Source organism: Bactrocera neohumeralis, chromosome 4 (genome assembly GCF_024586455.1).
Source record: "Bactrocera neohumeralis isolate Rockhampton chromosome 4, APGP_CSIRO_Bneo_wtdbg2-racon-allhic-juicebox.fasta_v2, whole genome shotgun sequence".
NCBI lineage: Eukaryota > Metazoa > Arthropoda > Insecta > Diptera > Tephritidae > Bactrocera > Bactrocera neohumeralis.
Window position 1 is genome coordinate 17,631,665 of NC_065921.1, and position 27,381 is coordinate 17,659,045.

At 36.2% G+C, this 27,381-nt stretch overlaps 4 protein-coding genes across 5 annotated transcripts; 2 read left to right on the forward strand and 2 right to left on the reverse strand.

The window, feature by feature from the left end:
• Positions 1-60: 60 nt before the first annotated feature.
• LOC126756828 (ribonuclease H1) lies at positions 61-10,444 on the forward strand. 2 transcript variants are annotated; one of them, XM_050470237.1, is made up of 5 exons: positions 61-225; positions 9,236-9,428; positions 9,492-9,751; positions 9,817-10,087; positions 10,153-10,444. In XM_050470237.1, exons 1-5 carry the CDS (start codon positions 185-187, stop codon positions 10,255-10,257), a joined length of 870 nt encoding a protein of 289 aa, XP_050326194.1. In that variant the 5' UTR covers positions 61-184; the 3' UTR covers positions 10,258-10,444. The 2 variants fall into 2 exon arrangements, with proteins under 2 accessions (XP_050326194.1, XP_050326193.1); XM_050470236.1 differs by lacking the exon at positions 61-225 and adding an exon at positions 8,993-9,175.
• LOC126756825 (ribonuclease H1-like) lies at positions 7,060-8,546 on the reverse strand. The gene is made up of 4 exons (XM_050470233.1): positions 8,107-8,546; positions 7,807-8,048; positions 7,481-7,751; positions 7,060-7,416 (listed from the first exon to the last, which is right to left on the reverse strand). The coding sequence occupies exons 1-4, from the start codon at positions 8,455-8,457 to the stop codon at positions 7,273-7,275; spliced, it is 1,008 nt and encodes a 335-aa protein (XP_050326190.1). The 5' UTR covers positions 8,458-8,546; the 3' UTR covers positions 7,060-7,272.
• Positions 10,445-10,539: 95 nt separating the features above from the next.
• On the forward strand, positions 10,540-11,808 carry LOC126756833 (uncharacterized). Its single transcript, XM_050470244.1, has 4 exons — positions 10,540-10,745; positions 10,802-10,934; positions 10,998-11,149; positions 11,210-11,808. Exons 1-4 carry the CDS (start codon positions 10,624-10,626, stop codon positions 11,628-11,630), a joined length of 828 nt encoding a protein of 275 aa, XP_050326201.1. The 5' UTR covers positions 10,540-10,623; the 3' UTR covers positions 11,631-11,808.
• A 2,807-nt stretch (positions 11,809-14,615) lies between these two features.
• On the reverse strand, positions 14,616-27,366 carry LOC126756814 (putative inorganic phosphate cotransporter). Its single transcript, XM_050470218.1, has 4 exons — positions 27,048-27,366; positions 17,155-17,825; positions 14,981-15,508; positions 14,616-14,903 (listed from the first exon to the last, which is right to left on the reverse strand). The coding sequence occupies exons 1-4, from the start codon at positions 27,100-27,102 to the stop codon at positions 14,706-14,708; spliced, it is 1,452 nt and encodes a 483-aa protein (XP_050326175.1). The 5' UTR covers positions 27,103-27,366; the 3' UTR covers positions 14,616-14,705.
• Between the last annotated feature and the right edge of the window lie 15 nt (positions 27,367-27,381).

Sequence of the window (27,381 nt, forward strand, 5' to 3'; positions counted from 1 at the left end):
TCACAATTTCAATTTCTTGCGTTTTTCTACATCGTATTCATCGTCGTCGTCGTTTCTCTTTCGTTCCGTAGTAAATTTGACAGTGGAAAATTGAAAATGGTGCGCAGCACACTATATGTGTGAGCTGTGGTGGTGACTTTTAGTAGTGTTAGAGCATATGTGTGCATCTGTGTGAGATTTTAACATGATTGTGTTGGTGAGGTTTGGCGTTAAAAGATTGTGTGTGTAGGTATTTAAAAATTATGTGAACTTGGCAATATGACTTATGACGCAGTGATGCCACTAAAACTATTGTATTGTTAATAATAATTGTACAATAAAGGAAGTTTTCCCAATGCTACATTTTTCTCAAAAACTCTGTAGAAGTGTGAATAATATGTTGCAAATTTAATTGTTTTATTTAAAAAAAAAAGCTGTTTGTATCCACTAAATTTTCAAATATTTGTATTCCATGCAACCCATCAGACCGGATAAAAAGGGAGAGGATCTACTCAAGAATTATCTTAGGCGGAAGAATGAACGTAAAACAAGAAGACTGAATCGAGAAGAAACTTCCGCAGATACCAAAACCAGTAATAAAAGCCTAATTCTGAAACATTTCATTTTCATACATTCATCAGCCCACACCGTACGTTTGAAAAGCAAACTCAGTTATAATTATTTTCTTAAATTTGCAGTTAAAGGCTGCTTTCTAAACAAACCTACAACGCCTATATAATTTAACCGGCTGTTAATATTTTGCTCGCTAATTTAGACATATAATGTACATTTATAGCTATCAAATATGACTTGTTTCTAACTGACAAATTAAAAAACGAGGTACAGGAGGCAACCAATAGATTATATAATATCAACTGATCCAAACTGGGTTACATCAACATGCCGCCTCGGACGCGTAGAAGTGAGCGTGTTATTTTAGTCGGCAATTCACTTTGCACTCTTCGAAAAACAAGGCTAAAAGACATATTATCAAACGATTACACATATACTAGAAGAATTTGCGGTACTTTCAAATCGTTCAAACCTATTGGGCAAGGCGGATCTAGTTTGACATGTTGAAGTCAAAGCACCTATTTATGTTCGACGGAAGTAAAATATCTCCAGAAGGTTCTTTTATCGTCCGATTAAACTCTTTCCGCAGTATTGAAGACACTTGAGGCTTTGTTACTCACTCACCATCTGAGCTTAGCAGGCCATCAACATGGCTTTAGCAAAGTGCACAGTACTACCAAAGCTTTTAACGTCATAAAAGTCCAGATAACTCATGGCATTAATTCAAAATCATTTTATGAGGGAGAGTCCGTTTGCTTTGAACTAGTCAAAAACTTTTGTTACATTCAACCACGCAACGCTGAGGGTGGTGTCCTCTACATGATACTGTTTAATTTTAATATCTCGAAATTTCCCCCCACCGAAGGGAACTGATGACGCTCCCTGATATTGACGTCGGAAAAAGGAATAAATGGAACCGACTATCTCACCAACGTTAATCGTTTCTTTTCTGCAAGGAGTCGTACACTCTGCTTTACTTAGATCCTTAGACTCGAAACACCACCCTTGCCCAATATCCTTCCGGATCCTTTAGCTGAGTGCAGTTGAACTCTAACTTAACCAAAATCGACCACAATATACCAAATCTATGTTTTGCAGGTAATGAGCTGCGAATAACTCTAATCAAACTCTGGTCTAACACCCTTTTCCCTTTGTCCGACCCCGTTGAAACAGCAGGATTCCTCAGAATTCCGCTAAACAATTTTGATGGCAATTAACTTGCGCCGTCCTACCCAAATAATGTCTGCACAACCGGTACAACAACAAAAGTGATATGAAAACGAACCTTATTTTTATACCCTGAACAGGGTATATTAAGTTTGTCACGATGTTTGTAACACCAAGAAAGAAGCGTCGGAGACCCTATAAAATATATATATAAACTATCAGTATGTTGAGCTGAGTCGATTTAACCATGTCCGCCTGTCTGTCTGTCCGTCCGTCCGTCTGTATATATATGAACTAGTCCCTCAGTTTTTAAGATATCCTTTTGAAATTTTGCAAACGTCATTTTCTCTTCAAGACCACTATAACATATGGCTGCCATATAAACTGAACGATCGGAATCAATCGATTCTTGTATTGAAAACTTTCACATTTGACAATGTATCTTCACCAAATTTGGTATATATTATTTTCTAAGGCAACAATATGATATGCGAAAAAATTGATCAGATCGGTTAACTATACCATATAACTACCGTACAAACTGAACGATCGGAATCAAGTTCTTGTATGGAAAACTTTCACATTTCACAATGTATCTTCACCAAATTTGGTATATATTATTTTCTAAGGCAACAATGTAATCTCCGACAAAAATGTTCAGATCGGATTACTATAGCATATAGCTTCCATACAAACTGAACACATATGTAGTTACTAAAAGAAATGCACCTGTGAAGGGTATATTAGCTTCGGTGCAGCCGAAGTTAACGTTTTTTTCTTGTTTCTATTGTTTTCATGCTATAATTATGATAAATTGAAGTCAAACAGACATTATATTATTATTATTATTATTATGTTAAACCAAAGAAGTATATATGTATGTACATATAAATTTATAATTTTTTATATTAAGTTATCCCCGCCTTTTGAGATAACGATTTTTTACTCGATTACTGCGTCTATTTCGATTTGCCGAAACACGATTACGATTTGTGTTTCCATTGCGTCTTCTGTTCTTATTGCGGGTATTATTTGTTCCATTTCGTCTTCGCCTATTTGTACGGCTGCTGTTAACGGTTTTACGTCCATTCTTATTTTTAGTGCGCCTTATGTGGCGGACAACGGTAAACTTCAAATTAGATATGCGTACCCTCTTTCGGCTACCAGTTTGTGTAGGTGTGGTTAAGAAAGTACTAGTAGGAGATGTTGAGTTACTAAGTGACGTTGTCGTGTTTTGAGCGTTCGAGAATTTAACGAAGCATACGCCAACAATTAGAAGGCAAAATGAAACTAGATAAAACCTCATTTTGATAATGACTACATGAATACCGTCGAATCTTCGCCTTTATATAACCAAAAAATTGTTTACTTATTTTCAAGAAATGTTTTTCGGGGTTTGCGCTGATAAAACAGTTGCTTTAAAAAAATGTTTACATAGCCAATATTTGAAAAATATGCAAATACTTTCGTACATACACGGAAATGATCAAACATTGCGAATTTCTTTTATAAATATTCGCAAAGTAAATACATATGCGTAAAATACTCCAGCAAAACTTAATACGCAAAGTCGTCAAAATATTCCACCGAGGAGCCGTGTTTTTTACTGGGATGAAGGTTTTTGCTGTTGTTGTAACGGGTACCTAATCCCCGCTTGTATGGTAAGGATTAGCTAAGTTGTCGGCGTCAACCAACTGTAGGCCCAAAAAACGTGATGTTTCGGCGGGCTCGGGCCAAAGGGGTGTCAGATGAGTGGGATGGGTCAGGTATGCAAAGAGGTGGCCAGAGACTCATTGCAGGCAGGACATATGTATGTATACTAAATATGATGGGGTCTATTCTGAAGAAATAGGAGTTTAACCTGCAACAGTATTCAGAACGAAACTGCGCAAGGGTCACTCTCGTTTCTCGCGGCAACTCAAGCTCTTCGTCTGCAATGGGTGGTGTTTCGACTCCAAGTACGCCATTCACTGAAAGCACACCAGCAGGAACTGCTTGGAGATGAGTCCCTTATGCTCCTTAACTGGGAGCGTATGGGCCTCACTATGTAGGTGTTCAATATGAGACATCATGTTCTGACAAGTTTGGAGCATACAGGCGACCATATGGCGGCGGCGTAGTTAAGGACCGACCGGCCGATTGCCTTGTAAGAAGACAACGTTTCTTTCTTTGTTTACTTTTAAACACATGCCATTGCTCAACGTCAATTAAGTGCAATCATCAGGGTACGATGTGTTAGAAACTTCCTCTGGTGGTTGTGGGAGTTAAATCATAGCGGGGAGAGGCATGTTGATTCCAACTATTTCGACTTATTGATGACACTCTGAACCTCCTCATCAATGAAAATAAGTGGTGCGCAGTCTTTTTCGGAGTTCCGCGATTCTTCCAGCCGGGATGAAGCGACCGGTAGCTGCTGTGGTCGGAAGTTGGACTCAATGCCAGCACTATTGAGCGCAGTGACCACTGCTAAAAGACATGTTATCAGACAATTGCGCAAATACTAGAAAAGTGCGCGGCACTTACTTTCAAATCGTTCAAATCTATTAGGCAAGGCGGCTTAAACATGTTGAAGTCAAAGCACCTATGTTCGACGGAAGTAAAATATCTTACCAAGGTTATCTTATCGTCCGATTATACCCTTTCCCTAGTATTGAAGGCACTTCAGGCTTTGTTATTCACTCGCCATCTGAGCTTAGCAGACCATCAACATGGCTTCAGAAAAGAGCACAGCACCACCACAGAATTTAGCATTGTAAACACCCAGATAACTCGTGGCATTAACTAAATTTGAAAATTGTCAAAAAATTTTGATACAGTCAACCACGCAACGCTGATGGTGTCCTCTACATGATACTGTTTAGTTTTAATATCTTGGAATTCCTCTAACCATCGAAGGGAATTGATGACGCTGATGATATTGACGTCGGATAATGGAAATGGAACCGACTATCTCGCCAACGTTACTCGCTTCTTTTATGCACGGAATCGTACATTCTGCTCTACTTGGATCCTTAGATTCAAACATACTGATAGCAGGACAGCGAGAGTTGCCTAGCGAATATATAGTAAATTTTGCCCAATGTCCCTCTGGATCCTAAAACAGGTTGAACTTTAACTTATCCAGAATCCACCACAATATACCAAATCTGTGTTTTGTATGTAACCTACCTCCAACCAGACCCTAATCTAACACCCTTTCCCATATGTCCGACCCCGTTCTTGGGAATACCATTACACAATTTTGATGGCAATTAACTTGCACCTTGCCACCCAAACAATGACTGCATAACCGTTACAACAACAACAGCGATATAAAAACACACCTTAATTTTTCAATTGTTTTCACGCTATTATTATGATAAATTGCAGTTAAACAGCACATTATATCCCTGCCTTTTGAGATTACGATTTCTTACTCAAATACTGCGCCTGTTTCGATTTGCCAAAACACGATTACGATTTGTGTTTCCATTACGTCTTCTGTCCTAATTGCGGGTATTATTTTGTCCCAGCTCTGCTGTTAACGGTTTTACGTCCTTTCTTATTTTTAGTGCGCCTTATATGGCGGACAACGGAGAACTTCAAATTAGATATGCGTACCCTCGTACCCTCTTTCGGCTACCAGTTTGCCTCACAGGTGTGGTTACGGAAGTACTAGTAGGAGTTGTAGAGTTACTGGCTGATGTGGTTGTGTTTTGAGCGTTCGAGTAATTAACGACACATACGCCAACAATTAGAAGGCAAAATGAAACTAGATAAAACCTCATTTTGATAATGACTACATGAATACCGTCGAATCTTCGCCTTTATACTCGTATAACCATAAAACTGTTTACTTATTTTCAAGAAATATTTTACGGGTTTAGCCCTGATGAAAGTTGTTTTAAAAAAATGTTTCCATAGCCAATATTTGCAAAGTATGCAACAGAACATACATATAAGGAAATGAGCAAACATTGCGAATTTTTTTTATAAATATTTGCAAAGTATGTATATGTAAAATATTCTCCTAAAACTTAAAACGCAAAATGGTCAAAATATTCCACCGAGGAGCCGTCTTCTTTACTGAGATGGCGGTCAAGATAATCCTCCGTTCCAAATTCAGCCAGTTTTTCCACTTGCTTTAAAGTGCACAGCACCACCAAAGATTTTAACATCATAAAGGCCTAGATAATTCATTGCATAACTAAACATCATTTTATGAGGGAGGGTTCGTCTACTTTGAACTAGTCAAAAACTTTTAATATGTTTAACCACGCAACGCTAAGGCTGTCCTCTACATGATACTGTTTAATTTTAATATCTCGAAATCATCATCACTGATGATATTGACGTCGGATAAAGGAATAAAGGGAACCGACTATCTCGCTAACGTTACTCGTTTCTTTTCTGCAAGGAGTCGTAACTGTGCTCTACTTAGATACTTAGACTCAAACACCCACCCATAGCAGAGGAGCTAGAGTTATCTAGCGAATCTAGAGTAAATCTTGCCCAATATCCTTCTGGATCCTCTAGCTGAGTGCAGTTGAACTCTAACTTAACCAAAATCGACCACAATATACCAAATCTACGTTTTGCATGTAATGAGCTGCGAATAACTCTAACCAGACTGTGATCCAACACCTTTTTCCCTGTGTCCGACCCCGTTGAAACAGCAGGGTTTCTCAGAATTCCGCTAAACAATTTTGATGGCAATTAACTTGCGCCTTGCTACCCAAATAATGTCTGCATAACCGGTACAACAACAACAGTGATATAAAAACCAACCTTATTTTTTCAATTGTTTTCATGCTATAATTATGAAAAATTGAAGTCAAAGAGAACATTGTATTATAATTATTATTATTTCGTTAAACCAAAGAAGTATATATGTATGTATGTATGTACATATAAATTTATAATTTTTTATATTAAATTATCCCCGCCTTCTGAGATTACGATTTTTTACTCTATTACTGCGTCTATTTCGATTTGCCGAAACACGATTACGATTTGTGTTTCCATTGCGTCTTCTGTTCTTATTGCGCGTATTATTTGTTCCATTTCGTCTTCGCCTCTTTGTACGGCTGTTGTTAACGGTTTTACGTCCATTCTTATTTTTAGTGCGCCTTATGTGGCGGACAACGGTAAACTTCAAATTAGATATGCGTACCCTCTTTCGGCTACCAGTTTGTGTAGGTGTGGTTAAGGAAGTACTACTAGGAGATGTTGAGTTACTAAGTGACGTTGTCGTGTTTTGAGCGTTCGAGTATTTAACGAAGCATACGCCAACAATTAGAAGGCAAAATGAAACTAGATAAAACCTCATTTTGATAATGACTACATGAATACCGTCGAATCTTCGTCTTTATATAACCATAAAATTGTTTATTTATTTTCAAGAAATGTTTTTTCGGGTTTCTTCGCTGATAAAACAGTTGCTTTAAAAAAATGTTTACATAGCCAATATTTGAAAAGTATGCAAATACTTTCGAACATACACGGAAATGGTCAAACATTGCGAATTTCTTTTATAAATATTGGCAAAGTATGTGTAAAATATTCGAGCAAAACTTAATACGCAAAGTCGTCAAAGTATTCCATCGAGGCGCTGTCTTCCTTACTGGGATGACGGTCAAGATAATCTTCCGTTCCAAATTCAGCTAGTTTTTCCACTTGCTTCCAATTCGAAATACCCGAATCATTACGACCATCAGCCTATTTTAATTTTTCAATACATGGAAAATAGAACAATATAAAATATGATTTTAATAAGCCTTACCCAATTAATATGGATATTACTCTCATTGATAAGAGCGTACAATTTCTCAAATTGCTTTCGGTTTTGCACAACTTTACCAGCCTTATTACGCCATTCGTGACGCTTCCAAATATTCATCCAAAACGCTACGGCATTTAGTAAGAACTCAGATTTAGTGTGCAAGCATAACTTGGGTATACCAACCCGTACAGCAATTTCAATAGCTTCGATAGCCGCTTCAATGTCACCAACATTTCGTGTCATGCGACCAGTTGCTGCTTCAGACACATTGCTAAAAAATTAGTAAATATATAACTAATATTACAATTCAATATTTTTAACTTTACAGAGGATGACCTTCTCCAAAATATATACCATAACCCGCCATACAGTTCCAATTACCAATATTTTCACTATGCCCACCAATATATACATTTATATAACCGTCGTCACTCGCATCAAAAGTGTAATGTCCGATTTTAAGGGGCTTCGTGTTAGCAGTTAGACCCAATTTCATTACTTTTGTATCTGCTTTTCGAATCCTTGTGTTAACATCTTGGCCTTCTTCCAATTGGCGTAGTACTGTTAACTTAAGAAACCATTTGTTTAAAATAAATAGCAAGAGTATATGAATATAAGGATCTTACCAATTCCTTATCTCCATCATTATCATTAAACAACAAACTTCCAGACAATGGTTCTTCTTTTATATTTTGCGTTATTGGAGATTCTGACGAAACAGGATTTTCCTGCTTAACAGTGTTTGCTAAAGTATTTTGCAAAACGCAAAGCTGCTGAAATCCTTTTCCACAGGTTTTATTTTCCAATTCACTACGCAAATTATTTGCTTCATGTTTGATTAAAAAATCAGTAGCTTCAGAGAGTGAGGGAAATTTTTTGAAAATTGCTCCACTAAATTTTTTTACTTGCTGTTCACATTCTGCCCAGGTAGTGTATATACCCTCCTTTCGTCCTTTGGCTACTGCGTAAAAGGGCATTATTATGAAAATTTTAAATCACGCGCCAAGTTTTGCTTTAATTGCTAAGTGAAAGTGAAATTTTGGCATTCTGAATAGGAACGTCAAAAAATTACCCAGCTCAAGAGCTTATGACAACTATAAATGTATATACAGATATGTATTAAAATAAGAAACATACATACATAAAATAAAAAGGATTGCTGCGCACTTTATAAAATATTGAAAGTAGGAATATCTGATTTAAATTTTAATTGTACAACATCTATAATTCTAAAGTGCGAGTGCAATGAAGCATGGAAGGAGGAAAATATTTTATTTATGCAGATTATTAGAGTACTTAATATATATAGCTCTTTTAAACATATAAAAGCTTCTTACACTATAGAAGGGTATTTACAGAGAACGTTTAATATTAATATTTAACGTTTAATACTTGAATTAATATTAATATTAAACGTTCTCTGTCGTATACCGTATTATATCGTATAATATAATAATTTTGTAACATGATACACATAAAAACAACCCTACGCCCAAAATACCTGCAAGCAGCTGATGTTTCAGTTTAAAATTTTGCTTCAAGATCTCAAAACAATTGCTGCCATTGAAACAAAAGAAGTTTTTTTTAATGTTAGATGCAATTTTTAGTTAAAACTTTACAAAATTCAGGAAAAGGCATATTTATGTCTTTTTACGCCGTGGCCCGTGGTCACAATGTAGGGATATATGACAGCTGGTATATCTTGAAAGATATGTTTTAAAAATTAATACAGAAGTGGCATATTTCCTTTATCAGGGCGAAGTGTGAGGAGCAGGTAAGAGGCTTTAAAGGTGCCAAGTATAAGAAATTCAAGTCAAAATCTGAAGCGGAAGATTTTGTTAAAAATTTGAACGGGTTGGTTGCTACAAATATAACAAGTCCTACGCCGAAAGACTTTTGGCCTGATGATGAAACTTTTGAGTTAAATTCACTGGAAGATTCAGAGCTGGTAACTTTTAAATGTCAAATGAAATGATGGTATAAACTAAATTAATTTAAAAAATTTACTTAGCTTGCTGCTGCTAGTGCTCTGGAATCTAGTAATAAAAGAAAGAGAGATGCGCCTGATGAACTTGGGACAAAAAAGAAAAAATACCCTGAGCATGTTTCGAACTTTTGGAAACCAGTCGGTAAAATGATATTTAAGGAACATTCCTTTGAAATTGATTCCGAGGGATACATAATTGTCTACACTGATGGCTCATGTATAAACAATGGTGGCCCTGATGCCTGTGCGGGCTTTGGTGTATATTTCGGAGAAAACCATCCATTGTAAATATTTTAATCGTTTTTTTTTTCATTATTTATATATAAATATTATTTTAATTTTGTTTTAGAAATGCCTCGAAGCCAGTCACGGGCCGTGTTACTAACAATGTAGGAGAAATTCAAGCGGCTATTCATGCTATTAATACAGCAAAATCATTTGGTATCGAAAAACTCTGCGTTAGTACGGATTCTCAGTTTCTTATTAATTCGATAACAATTTGGATCAAAGGCTGGAAACAAAAAAATTGGCGAAAGCAAAACGGGGAACCGGTAAAAAATTCTATTGATTTTAAGGAACTAGATAAGTTGCTTGCTGACAACAGTATTCAGGTGAAATGGGTGAGCAAAACTTGATAATAAGTATATAAATGTGTTTGCTAAATTTATTTATTTTTTTCTTTTAGAACTATGTAAAAGGACATCATCGTATTGTTGGGAATGAAATGGCGGATAAATTGGCAAGGGAAGGATCTGACACGTACAAACGTATGAATAACCGAAAGGAGTAGTTGTTAGTAAATTAGTAAACTAATTAAAATTTTGGTTGAAGAATAATGATAAAATTTCATGTTTTAAATGATTGCATAGAAAACATCTTTGGCAATGGGGTTTTTTTTATATGACGATGTTTCAAATATTGCGTGATAAATAATGTATTTAAATTAACATGTGGATTAAAAAATAAATCTTCCAATAGTTGTTTTATTTATTTCACCATGGATTAAGAAATATTCTATCGAAAAATTATCGATAACTTTGTGACTAACATAAAATGGACCAGCTGATTAGTTCTAATTTTAAGTCTATTTTGCCGGTATGTAGAGATTGTGGTTTTTGTCGAATTTTATAAATATAAATATATTTAATATAAAGATATGATACCTGTTGCGATATACACTTTCTCATTACTGCTTCTGTTGCCTAAAGGTCACAGTTGCAGCCAATCGCCTACCAAACCTATTGTGGGTTTGCAATTAAGCGATACTGGAATGCATCGGTAATAAGGATAATTACACTTGTATTTTACTTTTCATTCATTATTTACGATTATAGCGATCTTATATACACTGTTCAGTTTACTAATGCGTTATATGACAAAAGCTGTGAATACATTCTTGAGCAGCTCCTTCCTGCTGGTGTCTACATTAGTGTTGATCAAATTGGTGATTTAAAACGATTACAGAAGGTAAATATTAAATTGAAATAAAGTCCGTATTAATATTATTTTCAACATATTTGTATTCAATAGATAAATGGTATTTTTCCGGAATTCGTTGATATTGAAGCGCCAACAGAGAAATCTAAATCTTTTACTATCATGTTAAACGGTGTGCCACAATCAACGGATGCCATTAAATTGCCCATACATTATCGCTACCACGCTCCGAGTAAAAAACAAAAGTACGAAAATGCAAGTATTTATTTTTAATTTCTTATCTTAAAAGTAGTACTATTTTTTAGTAAATTCGCCACTGTTGAGATACCCATTCCGAAATTGTATATACAGTGCAAAACGCTTGAAGACAACTCTATTGAAGAATTTTTGGAGACAGCATCTAAATATAATTATTGCCTAAATGAACGTAGCATAAGTTTTGAAACCAAAATTAATGAAAATAATAGTAATTCATCTCCAAAATCAAATCTTGCTGTATACGAAAATTGTGACTGGTATTTAGTTGACGTTCATTTCCAACTTAAAACGGATTTACGAGCTGACATACCTATAGGAAATGAAAAGGCTTTCCCTCCTATTTTATATGCTACAATAATTATAAGTTGGATTATATCGTTATATACAGTGTTTCGCACACATGCTATACCTCGACGCATTAACTATAAATTAGAAGAACAACGAATTTTGCAAAACAAAATGAAGTAACAATGATATACCAGTTATATGTATGTTAAGTATTATTGTATTTTAAATTTCAGCACAGCATTCTGAAAAAATTTTCCAAAGCTTTTCAATTACATATATTTAATAATAAGTTTATCTACAAGTCAAAGATAACTAATAGTAATAAACAATAAACCATTACATATTAATTAACACAAAATCATTTTTTTTCTGAATCATGTCTCCGTCCAATGCATAGTCCGAATATGGCTGTTGTTGTCGGGACAAGACTTTGCTTCTCAATTTTCTAATTTACTTTTTCAAAAGAAGCACCTCTTGTACAAAATGTTTATTTCGGCTGCATTAAAGCTTAACAAGTGATTCTATAATAGGAACTAAATATATAATCTGAAAACAAAACTGACCAACTGTTTAGATTCAACGCAAAACGTTTTGATATAAACAACCTTTAAGTCGAATTAAGGGGCTATACCAGTGTGACGCATGAAAAATGAGGCGATTTTCGTGAATTTTTTTAAAAGAAAGTACTAGATTGAATGTTTCAACGTTGTATGGACGTAATAAAGTATATTTTTAGCTATATGAAAAAAATTGTTTTTTACAAAAATATTGAAAAATAACGGAGTTATGTGCTGTCTGCGGAGGTGCCGAAAAAAAAGTGCCTCAACTGCTGGCATGATTTCGATCGAATGAGTAGCTGAATCAAAAAAATGCAAAATGTTTATTAAACTTAAATATACTTTCTATACAATGAACTACGATCTTTGAAAAATATCAAAAATTAAGAAAATGGCGTAATTTTGAAAAAAAATCGTTTTTTTACGAAAAAATGATGGTTTTTTTTTAATGCCAAATTGACAATTTTCAACCAATCAAAAAGATCGTAGTCTATTGTATAACAAATGTATTCAACTATATCCAGTTTTAATTTGAAGTCGATCGGCCAATTTCTCGTTGAGTTATGATGTCAGCAATTTTGAAAAATGTCGTTTCGAGAAAAACGCGTTTAAAGTTTCACTTATATATGTATGTTTGCACCTCTGAGCGGTCGCTATTTAGAACGCTGCTATTCAAAAACTATTGAAGATACGACCTTGCCGATTTCACAGGATATTTCTGAATATATAAGCTATCGAAAAAGCAAAAAAAAAATAAAATTTTTTTTGAAAGTGTCACACTGGTATAGCCCCTTAAGGTTACTTAATAAGGAAAAAAGATCTTTATCTGTCAGTTTGTATTACAGATTTCGCGAATATATTTTGTTAAATTAAAAAGTTTTCCTTTTAAGGACTTTATTTTAATAGATTATATTAGATAAGTAAATGAGGATTGCACCGCTACCTGGGGTCTATTGTTCCGTCTCCTAAATCACAATGACTCAACTAGCCCCAGCAAATTGATAAATTCCAATATACTGCTAGGTGCTATTGAAGTGCAGTAATCGCTATTTGGAAACATAGATCCAGGGCCTTTATCCTGCGCCTACAGACTGATGTGCAGTCAATTAGGAGGTGTTCTGGGCTTAGTCCCCTTTTGCACGACATCGCAGAGAGCGTCCTCTAATTTTCCTCTGGCTATGATAACAATGTCGCTCTTCCTTTTGCAGAAGTGCTGGGAAGATGCCGTCCTTGAATTTTGAGAACGAAGCTGTAGCCCACCTGACTGAGTCTGCAGTAAACAGTTGTCTTGCGGCTACCCAATCTAGGCGAGATGGCTTATGTTCGTCGACAGGTGTCCCCTTATTTGTCATCCTTAATTATCTCCGCGAAAAGCGCACGCAGGAGGGCCGTAACTCTCTCCTCCGCACTGGTCGTATAAGTTCCGTCACATCTTTTAATGGCTAGTACTGTGTCAGTGTTGCCCTTAGCCAAAGTCCTGTACAGTCTTGCTGCGTCTGGTATTGTGGAGACGTTTTCATAGAAGTTTCTAAAATTTACCTGCTTTGCAGACCTAATTTCCTTATTGTACGCAGTTAGGTCGCTCCTCTTAAGTCCCATTCTTTGAAGAGCTTACGTACCTTTGAACTGAGTACTGAGAGTCTTTAGGGGCAGCTGCAGAGCTCCGACGCAACACCATTAATGCCGATTTGTTACTATCGAGCATTTTTAGCAATTTATGAGATGCAACCAGTTCGTTGTCTGTGAGAGTTTATGTTGTAGATCTCACCTAGGTTCTAGACCAGGCCCGTCCAACATAATTTTGTGAAGGGCCAGGTTTAGCATTTTCATAACCGTAGCGGGCAAAAAAAAAAATAAAATGACCTTCAGTTTTGGTATATTTATTTATTTATAAAAAGCAACATCATATAAATCTTAATATATTATTATTAATGTAACTATGGCCTTAGCATATAAAGATATTCTTATTCTTAAAATCTAATTAATGAGATGTCTGAAATGTTTTCGTTTAAACAAAGCGGAAAAGTGGCTATGCGCAAAATGCCTTTAAGATGGCTACCTAATAAAGATGATCTGGTTTTTGATTTGTTAAATTTCACCATTATTATATGCTGTTTTTAGATGAGAGCGATTTGGATTTTGAAACACTTTCATCGAGCATTTTCAAACTCGTTCCTTAGTAACATCAACACGTACTTGTCAAAATGAGATAAGGTCTCCCAATGAATCAACTGCTTTTGTTCCAGCTGCTTTTCCAACAATAAAAGCTTTTTTGTGAAAGCTGTGAGAGTTTATGTTGTAGATCTCAACCAGGAAAGCCAGATCAGGTTTTCTTGGTCTTTGTTGACAAGAAAAATCTTTAAGTCAATCAAAACTTTGTATGGAAACCGACATCAGCCAGAAAAGCCTGGTTAAGCCCTGTTTATTACAACTGGGATGCCCAAAGACTATAAGAGATGGCGGGCCGGATGGTGGCCCGGGGGCCGTATGTTGGACAGGCCTGTTCTAGACCAATCAAAACTTTGTATGGAAACTTGTTTATTTGTGAAGGGTTGCACCGAAGTTAACGTTTTTTCTTGTTCTTTAGAGATATTAAGGCATACATATATACCATAGGATTTATGTAATCTATTTATTATATATTTCTTATATGCTATCAGTTCTTAATAATGTTGCTTTAAAGTTATCGAATCCCAATTTACTCGAATTTAGTAACCGTAGCCTCTGTAACTTCCCCTATCCTTTCAATTGACTGCGGCTTTGTGCTTGTGGGCAAATTCGTTGGATCATTCCATGGTTGTATTGTTGCCTGACCAAATATGATGAATAAAGCGTTACACACTAAATAAACGCCAGCGGTTATATAGAAAACGATCCGCCACTCGCTGGGTTCCTCCTGTGACAAGAAATTTTAAAGAAAATATTATTAATAGAAAGAAAAAGAAGACTCCGAGAATACTTATCTATACTAACCTCATTTACTACGACAGCGCCAACAACTAATGGCGCAAATAATGACAACAAATTGCCAAAACCATTCGAAATGGACATCATTGGTCCAGCGAAATTCGGCGAAAGATCCATGTGATTGACTAAATATCCACAAAACGCAGCCGCATTGAAACCCACACCGATCGTAAGCAACGTTATAGCCGCTACACTCTCTTCACTCGTCATATAGCTCATACCAATTAGGCAAGCCATAGGTATCCATTGACCAATGGTGTTGAATAGCTTTCTCCCAACTGTGGTACTCAGTATATTTCTATTGATAAGCATATCGGATATCGGGCTAACGATCAGGCATAACAGCCACATTACGAAGTATGGCAAAGCCGATAAAAGCGCATTCGAAGCGACATTTAACTTCAGTACCGAATCCATATAGGTTGGTATTTCGGTGAGGAGTGTGTAAAAGCCCCAAGTGAAACCCGTTTGAGCTGCGATAAGACCATAAAATGGAGGTGATGTGAATAAGGACTTCCACGGTACGGGCAAAGACTAGACAAATGAAAAATAAAAGATGACAATTAAAAATTTTACATATATTTACAAAAAACGTACTTAGCTTAAAAAAATATATTTTTTGTTTTAAAAATTTTGACTCATTGATTGCTTTTTGCTCTATTCTCTGGGCTCAGCGATGTTTCAATTAGTTCAACTCGTCTGTAAAAAGCGTTTTCTGGAGGTTCTGACTGATAAGTTACTTTTTCATGTTTGGAAACAAAAAGAAGTCACACGGGCCGAAATCTGGAGAATATGATTGGTCGACCGATTTAGCTGTGGGAACGGGAGGGTGCGAACCGGCGCATTGTCAATTAAAAAAAAAAAAAAAACAATTTCTTCAGTAATTTGACGTCGAGTGGGTTCAATAATTCGACGTAGTACAGCACTTTAACCGTTTTTCTCTCCTCCATTATGACAATGTAGACAACCTTTCCATCTGATAAAGCAGTTTTCGGCTGCTTTGACGACGAAAGTTGGCTTAACAAGTTTAAACGTAGTATCACGTTTGTGCAAGTGAGATCTACATCGGAAGGCAAAACGGTCAGACGAATTTAGAAATATTAGGCCCATGTGAAGAAGAAAAAAGTGTTCTTTTATCATGAAAGAACCGACTCACGTCTCCACCATCACCACGATCGAGTTACTCTAGGATCTGCTGCCATATTTTCCAGACTTAGCCCCGTCCCTACTACCCAAGTCTCAAAAAAAAATTAGATAAATGGGAGCTACCATCTCATTGTTTGCTTTCTCATTTCTAATATCTCACGCAAGATATAGCCCAAGCGCTATTTCATGATATCTGTCATAGCTATCTTTCACAGCTTCAATAGGTAGTTTGCCAATACGATCCTTTGTGTTATTCGTTTCGTTTCGGACCTGGGCGTCATCAACCGACCGACCGTGGTTTGTTCAGATTGAAAATATGTAAATCAATTTTGATTGTCACTGTTGAAGAAGAAATATCACCAAATTCAGCATCCCAGCGCGCTTTGATTTCACTGCACTATTTCCAAACCTTCCAAAACCAATATCGAATTCCCCACTGGTATTGCTTATTTTTCACTGCGAAGACACTATCATTTTAAGACGCGGAAAATCCGTTTTGATTGAAATTGTGGTGGTAGTCATCTACGAAAATGCACTACAAGGTAGCTAATCTTAGTCCTTCATTATTTTTATACTTTTACAACATGTTGTTCCAGATTTTTCGGCCGGTCACACTGAGACGATCCCTTAATGAAATCCAGGGAAAATTTTTTATGTATTTAATACTACCCAAATTCCTATTATATGTAGTATGATTTTCGTTTTTCTAACAAACCTTATGTCGAATATGTCGGTCAATGTATGCGATATATAGTATATAGTATAAAATTTCTTGGATTTTGATCCTCTGGTTGACGTTTTACAACTTAAGGTCTCTCTGGCTTTGATTCTTGCAAGTTGAATATAAAATGTTCGGTTGCATCCGAACTTAGCATTTCCTTACTTGTTCAATATTAATTTTTTTATTGGAGAAGAAACCAACATGCATAATACTCCATAACGGAGTTAGGTAATCTTTCAGAATATATCTTGTATTAAAACCACCTCTCAAAAAGGCTTAGCACACTAGAAATCAATCAAACTCTCTAACTTACCGTACTCTCCGAACCGCTGCCTGTAAGATGCTCAATATATTCACGTTCCTGTTTGGATATCACCTTTGAGTCCTTTGGCGAATCCGCACCAAAAACTAAAAACAAAATCGACCAAGCCAACGCCACAGCACCGGAAATATAAAAAATACCCGGCCAACCCATGCTGGAGTCGAAAATGAAACCGCTTGTAGCCAAAATAATCACCGTGCCAAATTGTGCACCCGAATACACCGAAGTAGCCAAAAAGCTACGCTCCGTACGTGGCGCCCATTTGGCCAACAACGTATGCACCGATGGATAAAGAACGCCTTGCGTCAGTCCAATTAATACACGCAGAAAGCATATTACTTGCCAACTGCCGCCAGATGCTGCCCAAGGGTGTAACATTGTTATAATCGAAGCCAGCACAGTGGCACTGCCAAGTACTAGTTTGCCACCGAAACGTTTGGCCAGTAAACCAGCAGGTACTTGTGCCACCACATAACCCCAAAAAAAGCTGCTCAGTATTAACGATTTTGTCGAGGAATCCCAGTCATAGTAATCGTCGCCTGTGGTTCGAGGCTTCGTCATTGGAACAATGGCAGCAGAAATATTAACACGCAGAAAGTAGCCGAACGCCATGCCGAAGAACATTAGTAACGCCTGTACATGGCGAACGCCGAATGCATTTGCTGCAAGTAAAAAAATATTTTTTTTTTTAGTTTTAAGCGTTAAATTTAAGAAATAACTTAAAATATCGATTTGCTAACAATCTTTCTTTCGGCGAAGCTTTATATTCCCCTTTAAGCGCACAAAACCGTTTTTGAGTAGCAACGGTGTGCGCTCCGTGACGAGGATATAAACCATTGTCCTCGCGGCAAATGAAATTCAATGACACTCGGTTGTTTATTCGCAAGATCGTTTGTGTATATATGTATGTTTGTTGGATGTATAAAAGCACAATAATTTCTATTTATTAACGATCGCAGCTGAGCTCGATCCTGCTACCGTCTGTGATCTGACGTTGTTCAAATTCATTTTCAGTTTTTATTGATGTCACAAGGTTTCTACTTTCAATTTTACAGAATTAATCGTACATATATTAGAGATAATGTGCGTTAATTAATATGTTTATGTGCTAAATAGTTTGTTTTCAATTTCATGGAATTGAAAATACTAAAGATTAAGTACATTCCGTAGGGTACACGCTGCACCTATGCATATAGCAACAGTTGTTTCAACTTAAGTGAGGCACTATTTGAGTTCTACTCGAAGTTAGTATGAAAATTGTGACAATAATAATTAAATTAACATTTTTTACCATCTGATCCCTGCCAGAATATGTTTACTCTTCCACCCCGCCATCGTTTTCACCTTCAGTAATACACAAAAGGTTATAAATATTGCAAAAAACATCTCATGCGGTTAATGTAGGTTTCAACTGTTCGATAATGATGGATAGCCTTTTCAAGGAAAACTTGTTAAACAACCGATGAGTTATAGCATCGTCCCCCAGAATGAAAGACATTGTTTGATTACCAAACAATATAGCATTACTTCTCGATAAGTACTTAGCCTCAGCGTCATTATCGCAAGAAAAAAATTACTTTCCTTTCTTTATTACGATTACAGTCAAAATCCGGTTCTCGTTTACTCATTGACTGATTGGGGAAGCGAATCTTAGAAAAATGGAGAATAAATAATATCGGTAAATTACTTGTTTTTGAAAGAAGAATTGCGCTGTGAAGCCAAGGATGGATTGGATGCTATTTACGGTGACTCTTGCCGTTGAAAGCGATCACGCCGGTTTTCGATGAACTACTCTATACCGCATATCATGGGCACTGTTATATGGGGTTCAAAGCATGTACCCATGCCCTGGAGAAGGGTCACAGGACTACTAAGCCTAGTTATTAAACCGAATAAACGCCGAATCATAGAAACCAGTAACAGTGTTTGGCAAAAAAAAGTGATTTTCCACTATAACTAAGCACCAGCTTGTACCGTCGATATCGCTACGGTCAAATTGGCTGAAGTTGGAGTTGTTCGAGGTTTTTGTTTCTTTTCATTGATGTGTTTTTTACGCGGCGGGTCCCAAACCGAGCGCACAACCCTGGGGAGGGATGGTTCGCCTTCTCACACAGAACATACTTGGTCTAAGACCGGAAGTCGTTGAGCTGCTTGAGCCAAATGTAAAAGAATCGCTACTGGCTTTCCTGACTTGCGTGCACTTCTACACATGATTTCATTCTCCCACCTCCACTCCTTTGGAAAAACCAAGTAGAGAATGACCTGGCTTCGCTTGGAGTCTTCAATTGGCGAAAAGCAGCGAAAAGGAGGAATGACTGGCGCGCTGTTGTAAACTCGGCTATAACCGCGGTGTCTACGCCAATAAAGAAGAAGAAGTCTAAGAGTTGTTGCCGACTCTACCATATTCTCTAGGTTTGGCCTGGTACTTACTTTAGAATCAACCTATAACGTAATTTTGTGACGGGTTAAAGAAGTGGTGTATCAGAGATTATAGTGTATTAATCTGAAATGAAACTATCTTGAGCATTTTGCCAAAAATTTTGTTTTTTATAGGCTAACTGGCTTTGTACTGCCCGGAATGTCGTAATAGAAAAAAAATTATCAACGACGGTCGTCTCCAAGTACTTCAGAATTTTGGAGGCGGTTTAAGTTTTGTAGTAGATATCTTATCAGAAGTATCATCTTATTAACTCTGGCCTGGTCCATTTAAACTGTGCAAACCGATCCGATAAGTTTTGTTTTCGAAGATTGGTACAACCTTTTTATGTTCACGGCTATTAAATCGTTGAAAATGTTGCTGTATTGTTTTGGGGCGTCATGAACACAACTATTTGAGTGTAATAGAGTATTCACTGAAGGTTGTGAAGTACAAGTCCAGAGAATATAGTCCGGGTAAATTTCCTATATCAAGGTACGCATCACACTTCAATGGAGCCTCCTCTTAGAAACGATATGAATTTTTCATCCTTTGCGGTATTTGAGTACATGAAGAATACCACATACATACCGTTTGAATATACTTTTACACTAATTTAATAAATAGTTTTCATGAAAACCCGGCTGAATCTAAACTTTCAAAGTAGCGCTCGTTGTTTGTTCTAGTTAATTGCTAAACTCTCCCATGAAACTCTAGTGGATCAGCGGAGTTTTCAACCACTGTACTACATATGTATATATAATATATGTTCATATACTGTGGGTATATACTGCACTGCGACAATAAAATATTAATTGTTAAATTATCGCTAATTGACTCATATAGTTACTTGCAACATATGTATGTGTTTTTATACTCTTGGAACATGCTGCTACAGAGTATGATAGTTTTGTTCACCTAACGATTGTACAAGTATGTATCACCTAAAACTAAGCGAAATATGTATGGTGTTATATATTTATAAATGATAAGGGTGATGAAACGAGTTGAAATCCGTGACTGTCTGTCTGTCTGTCCGTCCGTGAAAAAGTGGGCGTCGCCCCGCCTTCTAATAGGTTTAATGTACACATCTCTTAGACCACCAAAGCTACAATAGCCGAATTCGTTTAGGATATTTCCTATAAGAACTATTACTGAGAGTGGATAAAATCGGATGATAACCTCGCCTACTCTACTAAAAGCACGATAACTAAATACGCCAGAGATGGTATGAGAAGGCTTTATACGAGCCGGTATAAAAATTGGACGATGAGCGTGGCACTTTTAGGTAAAATCACATATCTCGAGACCTACCCGACGGATTTCAACCAAGATTGGTACGTAACATTCTTATGTCACAATGTTCCTAAATTCCATCTGACTCTTTCCTTTTCAGTGCAGAAATCAAAAAGCAATTAATGCAGCGGAATAAAACTTTATACGAATAAGGTCTTTAAAGTATGGAATCAAGCCCCTAGGTACCGAACATAGTTGTCTTTTTACCGCAAATATCGGTCCAAGTGTGAGATATATTATATAATAGAAATACAGAGATAATCCTTCCCTTATAATGATATGTCCGTAAGTCAAAAATAGGTTGAATCGGGTTAATATTTCCATGAGCCCTCATATACTCAATATAAAGATTCTCGAACTTCTGGGTGAACATGTGAGTTATCTCAATGAAAATGAGATAGCGTGTTTTACTGATAACAGTATATCTTTGTGCCTAAAATGGATAAAATTGGGCGAAAACTTGACCTAGCCACCATATAACATCCGGGTGACTTTACTCCATATGAGTGGTGATGGTATGTGAGGTACCTTAATGAATCTCATGGCATATTTTATTGTGCGCTTTGTACCTTAAGGTATTTCCCTGGCTTTGATTCTTGCAAGTTGCAAGTGTATAAAATGTTTGGTTGCACCCGAATATAGCCTTCCTTACTTGTTATATATAATGTGAATCTATATGTCCATATCTTTGTTATGTTTGTTTAACTGCACGCTTATACTATTTGTTAGTGCAGTATTTTATAGCTGAGATTGTAGATTACCCAAGTAACATGTCCTTAATTATGTCTCAATTGATAACAGTGATTACTTCATTAGTAAGTGTAAACTCGAAACTGCCATAATTCTTTTTTTATTAAATACTATCAAGGTCAATGACATTGGCGCATCACTCATCTGTGGCTTCAGCTCAGCAGACACGCTAGGTGTTTGTAAGTTTTATAACTTTACTCATCGCAGACTCATTGCACATTGCCTCATTTCTATATATGATTGTATAGTATTACGTCAATTAACAAATCTGTGTGTGTGAACGTACACGTGTGCCTACTCACCAAAGGCAATTCATATACTATATTGAGGGACCTGAAATTATTCTTTCATGCTTTTATATAATTGTTACAGTTTTGATTAAATTCTTTGTCTGGAGACAATGTTTGCTCGAGTCATCAACCACAGTTAAGGGGCCAGAAAAAGGTATCATTAGATTTTTGGTATTTTTGGACGACAGACACCGCATGTCACGCCTACTAAAATTTGTGTTAACCATTTTAAAGACATAAAATGGAATTATGCGTGGAGTAGGGGAGCTACTTCTATATTTTGTCCATTTTCAAACCCTATAAAGAAGGCATCGTTGGAATGTAATGGTTTAAATTTACTCTAAATAATTCAACTAGTTAGCGACGCTCATATTACAATGCTCCCATGTTTATGACTGGAAAATTATCTTCATAACTTTACGGTAATTTTACGTTTCTGCCGTTTTAACTTAGGCAGTTTCACTTTCGATAGTTTAAAGCAATTTTACTTTATGCGAATGTGGTGTGATTATTCTTCCATTTTTCTTATCTTCATTATTGCTACAAAACTCTAATCGCTTATGAGGTACATATATAAACCCATTAGAGCGCTCACTTAAAAAAAATACCTGACCTACCACATTGAGACACTCTAAGCAAAGTTTTTAAAGTCCTGATAATCATCTAATTCACTCTATTAGCAATATCATTAATTTAGATATCTCAGTAGACTTCTTCTTCTTAATTCAGTAGACGATGAGACATATTTTAGATGTTAGGGTCAGTATGTATATAATTTGTAAGGCCTTTGTACCTTACCCTTTTACAGGTGAAATGTAAAGTAGCGTACAAACCACAAAAGCTATGTCAATAAGAATTAGTGGGAACAAGTTTTTAATATTTCACGTTATCTAACTTATAGCACTTTCAGTTACTTTTGATATTGTTCGAAACCCGGTAATAACGTACCTCGACCATGCCCACTTCCAATATAACTGTGCTTTGAATGCCATCAGTTTTTATTCCTATTGAACTCAATTTCTTTTGCGACCAATTGACTGGGAATTGAGATAACGCATTCACGAAACTTGGTCCTGTTGAAACCACATATTGTCCAAATCTAGATCATCCAATTCGGGCCAAAAATATTCGGTTATCATTGAGCGGTAGCGATTCCCATTGACAATAACGTGCCGGTCTTGATTAGCACGGAAGAAGCAGGGCCCAATGACGCCACCGGCCCATAAACCGCACCAAACCGTAAGTTTTTCGGGATGCAATGGATGTAGGCCAAGATCTTTTCGCAAAATTCGCCACAACGACGTCACAGAGATACCCAACGCATGAGAACGACGTGTGAGAGACTAATTTGGGGTTTCCTCAATTGATGCTCTAGCGGCAACCATATTCTTAACATTATGGGCACTTCTTTGTCTCACTGCCACGTTAACATTTTGTATTGAGCCTGTGGATTCAAATTTTTCCACTAGACGCTCAATGTTGATCTGACAGGACGATTATGACGACCATAAATTGGACGTAACGGTCTTAATGTTAAGACACTTGACTCCGAATTTCGGTTGTAACTTTTAATATTTTCTACTCGTTCTTGGATCGTATATCTTTCCATGATGAAATGGAAAACTTACTGAAGAGAAATGTCAAAAGAGCGGGAAAAATATGGCTTCGTTTGCTCTCCCTATCAGTCTACTTTTGTCGCTACCTATTGAAAAGCCCTATGTCTATATGCACATATCTTCCTCTAGATCTCATATAATAAATTTATTGGTTAACATTTCTCTAAAAGAATAACATATATGTATAAGGTACTTTTAGGTTATACTACCAGATATATTGATGATAGTACTTTGATTTGATACCTAAAGCGGATGAAATCCCTTCACTTATTCTGGCAGACACTATATATTTAATAATACTTTGTTTTTTGTGCCCTTCGTTGGTTATTTTATGAATAAATCGGTCAGAGTTTGGCCGATGCCGTGAACTATTCTTATACAAATTGCTAAAGTGTGTAATGCTTGCCCACATCCAATGTATGGGGAACCATTTACCTGTCTGAAATATTTAATGTTTTGCCAAAACTATTAGATAAAAAATTTTTCAGCGGTCTTACGTGGCGTATGAGTAACCGCCGTTTCATGAACTCTTCATTAAAAGCCGAACATTGCTGCATGATATGCAGCAAATCCAAATTGAAGTACATATAAATAAAATTATAAATTAAAAGTCAATTACGTACAGCACTATCTAATGTTTAAAACGGCGTAAACATTATAACTGAATTTTTAAATTTTATTATCGCAAACGATAAGGTTGGGAATATTTTGATGAGAATTATCAAAATGCAAATCGGTCATGCTTTTTATTTTATTGTTAAGGTTTAAAGTATAACTAGGTAATTCTGATTTTTTTGAAGTTAATAAAAGACATTACCACGATTGTTAAGCTTCTGATAAAATATTGTGAAATTAAAGAAAAAATTAAAAAAAAAAAAAATTATTTTTTTATGAAAGCACAACAATTAATTTTGATTAGACTCACACTTCCATAATCAAGGTAATAAGTGGCAATCAAAGTACACGCGCGCGTCTTTACTTGAAACCAAAATTTGTTTGTTGAATAAGATAAGAATCTCTAGTTGGCCAATATATTTGCTCTCACATACTTATATGCACTTATATATATAATAAATTAAATTAAAACGCACATACTTATATAATTAATTTGCATACTTGTAAATGAGTACTTGTGAATAATCGATTTAGAATATAAATATTAAACACAATTCATTCTTATTTCTATTATCATCGAACGCGCTAGTCGCCATAGCATCAGTATGTCACGCTTTTTACTACTTCTCTATCTAATTAAGATATTAAAATTGCACTTATAATACACTTAAAACTATTTGTTTATTGTCTGGGTATTCAGTCGAATACAAGCAGTTAATGCGGAATTTTTCTATCTCGAAACAAGTTCTATAGTTTTGAAAAAAATTCTATATAGTTTTTTCGGAATTTTATTGATCTTTTTTTTCTACTGCCCTCTACTTAGTTTTACAACTGTTTACTTTACCAAAGTCTTTGAGTAAATTCACGATTGATAATTGATATCGTTCAAGAGACTGATAAGCAGGTTATGTTAGGTTCAGTGGCACCTCGTTAACGCCAGAAATCGATCAAATCTACATATGGTCACGAGTTTTTCAATAGGGATGCTACAAAATTAGACCGATATGAACAGCAAACGACGCTATATTTTTTCCCGCTCTTTTGACATTTTTCTTTGTAAGGTTTGCCATTTTATCATGGAAAGATATACGATCCAACAACGAGTTGAAATTATAAAAATTTACTACCGAAACTCGGCGTCAGTGGCCTCAACTTTAAGGGCGCTACGTCCAATTTATGGACGTCATAATCGTCCTGTCAGATCAATAATTGAGTGTCTAGTGGAAAATTTTGAATCCACAGGCACAGCACAAAATGTTCCCATGCCAGTGAGGCAAAGAAGTGCCCGTAGTGTCGAGAATATTGCTGCAGCTAGCGCATCAATTGAGGAAAACCCAAATCATTCTCTCACACGTCATTCTCCAGCGTTGGGCAACTCTATGACGTTGTGGCGAGTTTTGCGTCAACAATCTGGCCTACATCCTTACAAGATCAAACTGACGCAAGAACTTAAGCCGCTTGATTAACAGAATCATCGTATGTTCGTGAATTGGACTGAAAATGATCAGGATTTTCATCGAAAAATTATCTTCAGCGATGAGGCTCATTTCTGGCTAAATGGCTTCATCAACAAGCAAAATATGCGTTATTGGTCAGGCAGCAATCCACACATGCTCCATGTGTCACCATTGCATCCCGAAAAAATTACGATTTGGTGCGGTTTATGGGCCGGCGGCGTCATTGGGTGTACTTCTTCTGTGATGATCAAGACCGGCGCGTTACTGGCAATCGGAATCGCTACCGCTCAATGATAACCGAATATTTTTGACCCAAATTGGAATAAATGCACTTTGACATTTTGTGTTATCTCACGAAATGGCCCAATCAATTGGCCGCCTCGGTCGTGCGATTTGACGCCGTTAGACTATTTCCTGTGGGGCTATGTGAAGGCTATGGTCTATGCCAACAAGCCAGCAACGATTGACGAACTTTGTACGATTATCGAATGTGAAATTGCAGCTGTATTATCGGCCGATTGGTGCTTGAAAACCGTTGAAAATTGTGTTCAGCAACTGGACTTCTGTAAGCGTTCCCGTGATGGTCATGCAAAAGAAGTCGAGTTCCATACATAATGGCATCAAATGTACTTTCCCAAGAATAAAGAACTTCATAGATGTCCTAAGCCGTTTTTGTTTTATACAAAAAAAGAGGAGCGCTTATATTGACAAGCCCTTTATAAATAATTGACCAAAACGACGAGCTGAGTCGATTTAGCCATGACCGTCTGTCTGTACATACTTGTACACAAACACAGCTTTTGAGATATCGATCTGAAATTTTCCAAGTGTTCCTTTCTCTCAAGTAGTTGCTCATTTGTCGGAACCGACGATATCGAAACACTATAGCATATAGCTGTTATAAAAACTGAACAATCGGAATCAAGCGCTTGTATGGAAAACTTTTTCATTTGACGAGATATCTTTGGCATGTTTTATTGCTTAAAACAACGGTGAAATTTCCGGAAAAAAATTTTCAGATCGATTCACTATAGCATATAGCTGCTATACAAACAGACAGATAAAAAAAGTTCTTGTAAGGCATTTTTTTGTAGTTAAAGTTAACGTTTTTTCTTGTTTTCTTTTACTTAGCAAAGATTTGTTGTATTCTTCTAATATTTTTAATGTTTTCTCCCTCTCCGTGGCCAATAAAAAGCTCTCTAAAAGAAAATAACCACTTTATCTAGTTGAAGAATTTTAATGGCTATCACGCATTTCCATAAAATTTTCTAATGAACACTTTATATATGGTATATTTAAATTCTCATAAAAACTCGTATTTGCACATTTTTTAATTATGGCTTTGTATATCTGCTAAGCATTTAGTATGTATTTTTTTATTATTATATACATACATAAGTATGTATGTATGGTATGTTAGTAGATGTGTAAGTAAAATTCTTACGTTTTTCATTCTCAGCCAGGGATCCCTGCACATTCATGGATTTTTTAAAGCCCATTATCTTCACGTTAGTCTCTTTTATGCTGGTAATACACACACTGTCTATATTTGCCACTATATAAAATTTTATTGCTTAATTGTGTTTTATCACCGTGGCTTTAAATACTTCAATCTCACGCTAAAACAAACTTCGACGCGACTGGCAGTTGAGATCACAGTTATTCAACCGCACTTTATATACTATATGTACGAGTATAATACTTCGGGAGCAAATTTCAAACTCACCACATCTTTGGAGGGCGTCACTGAGCGACTAAAACCCTAACCGTGCACTTGA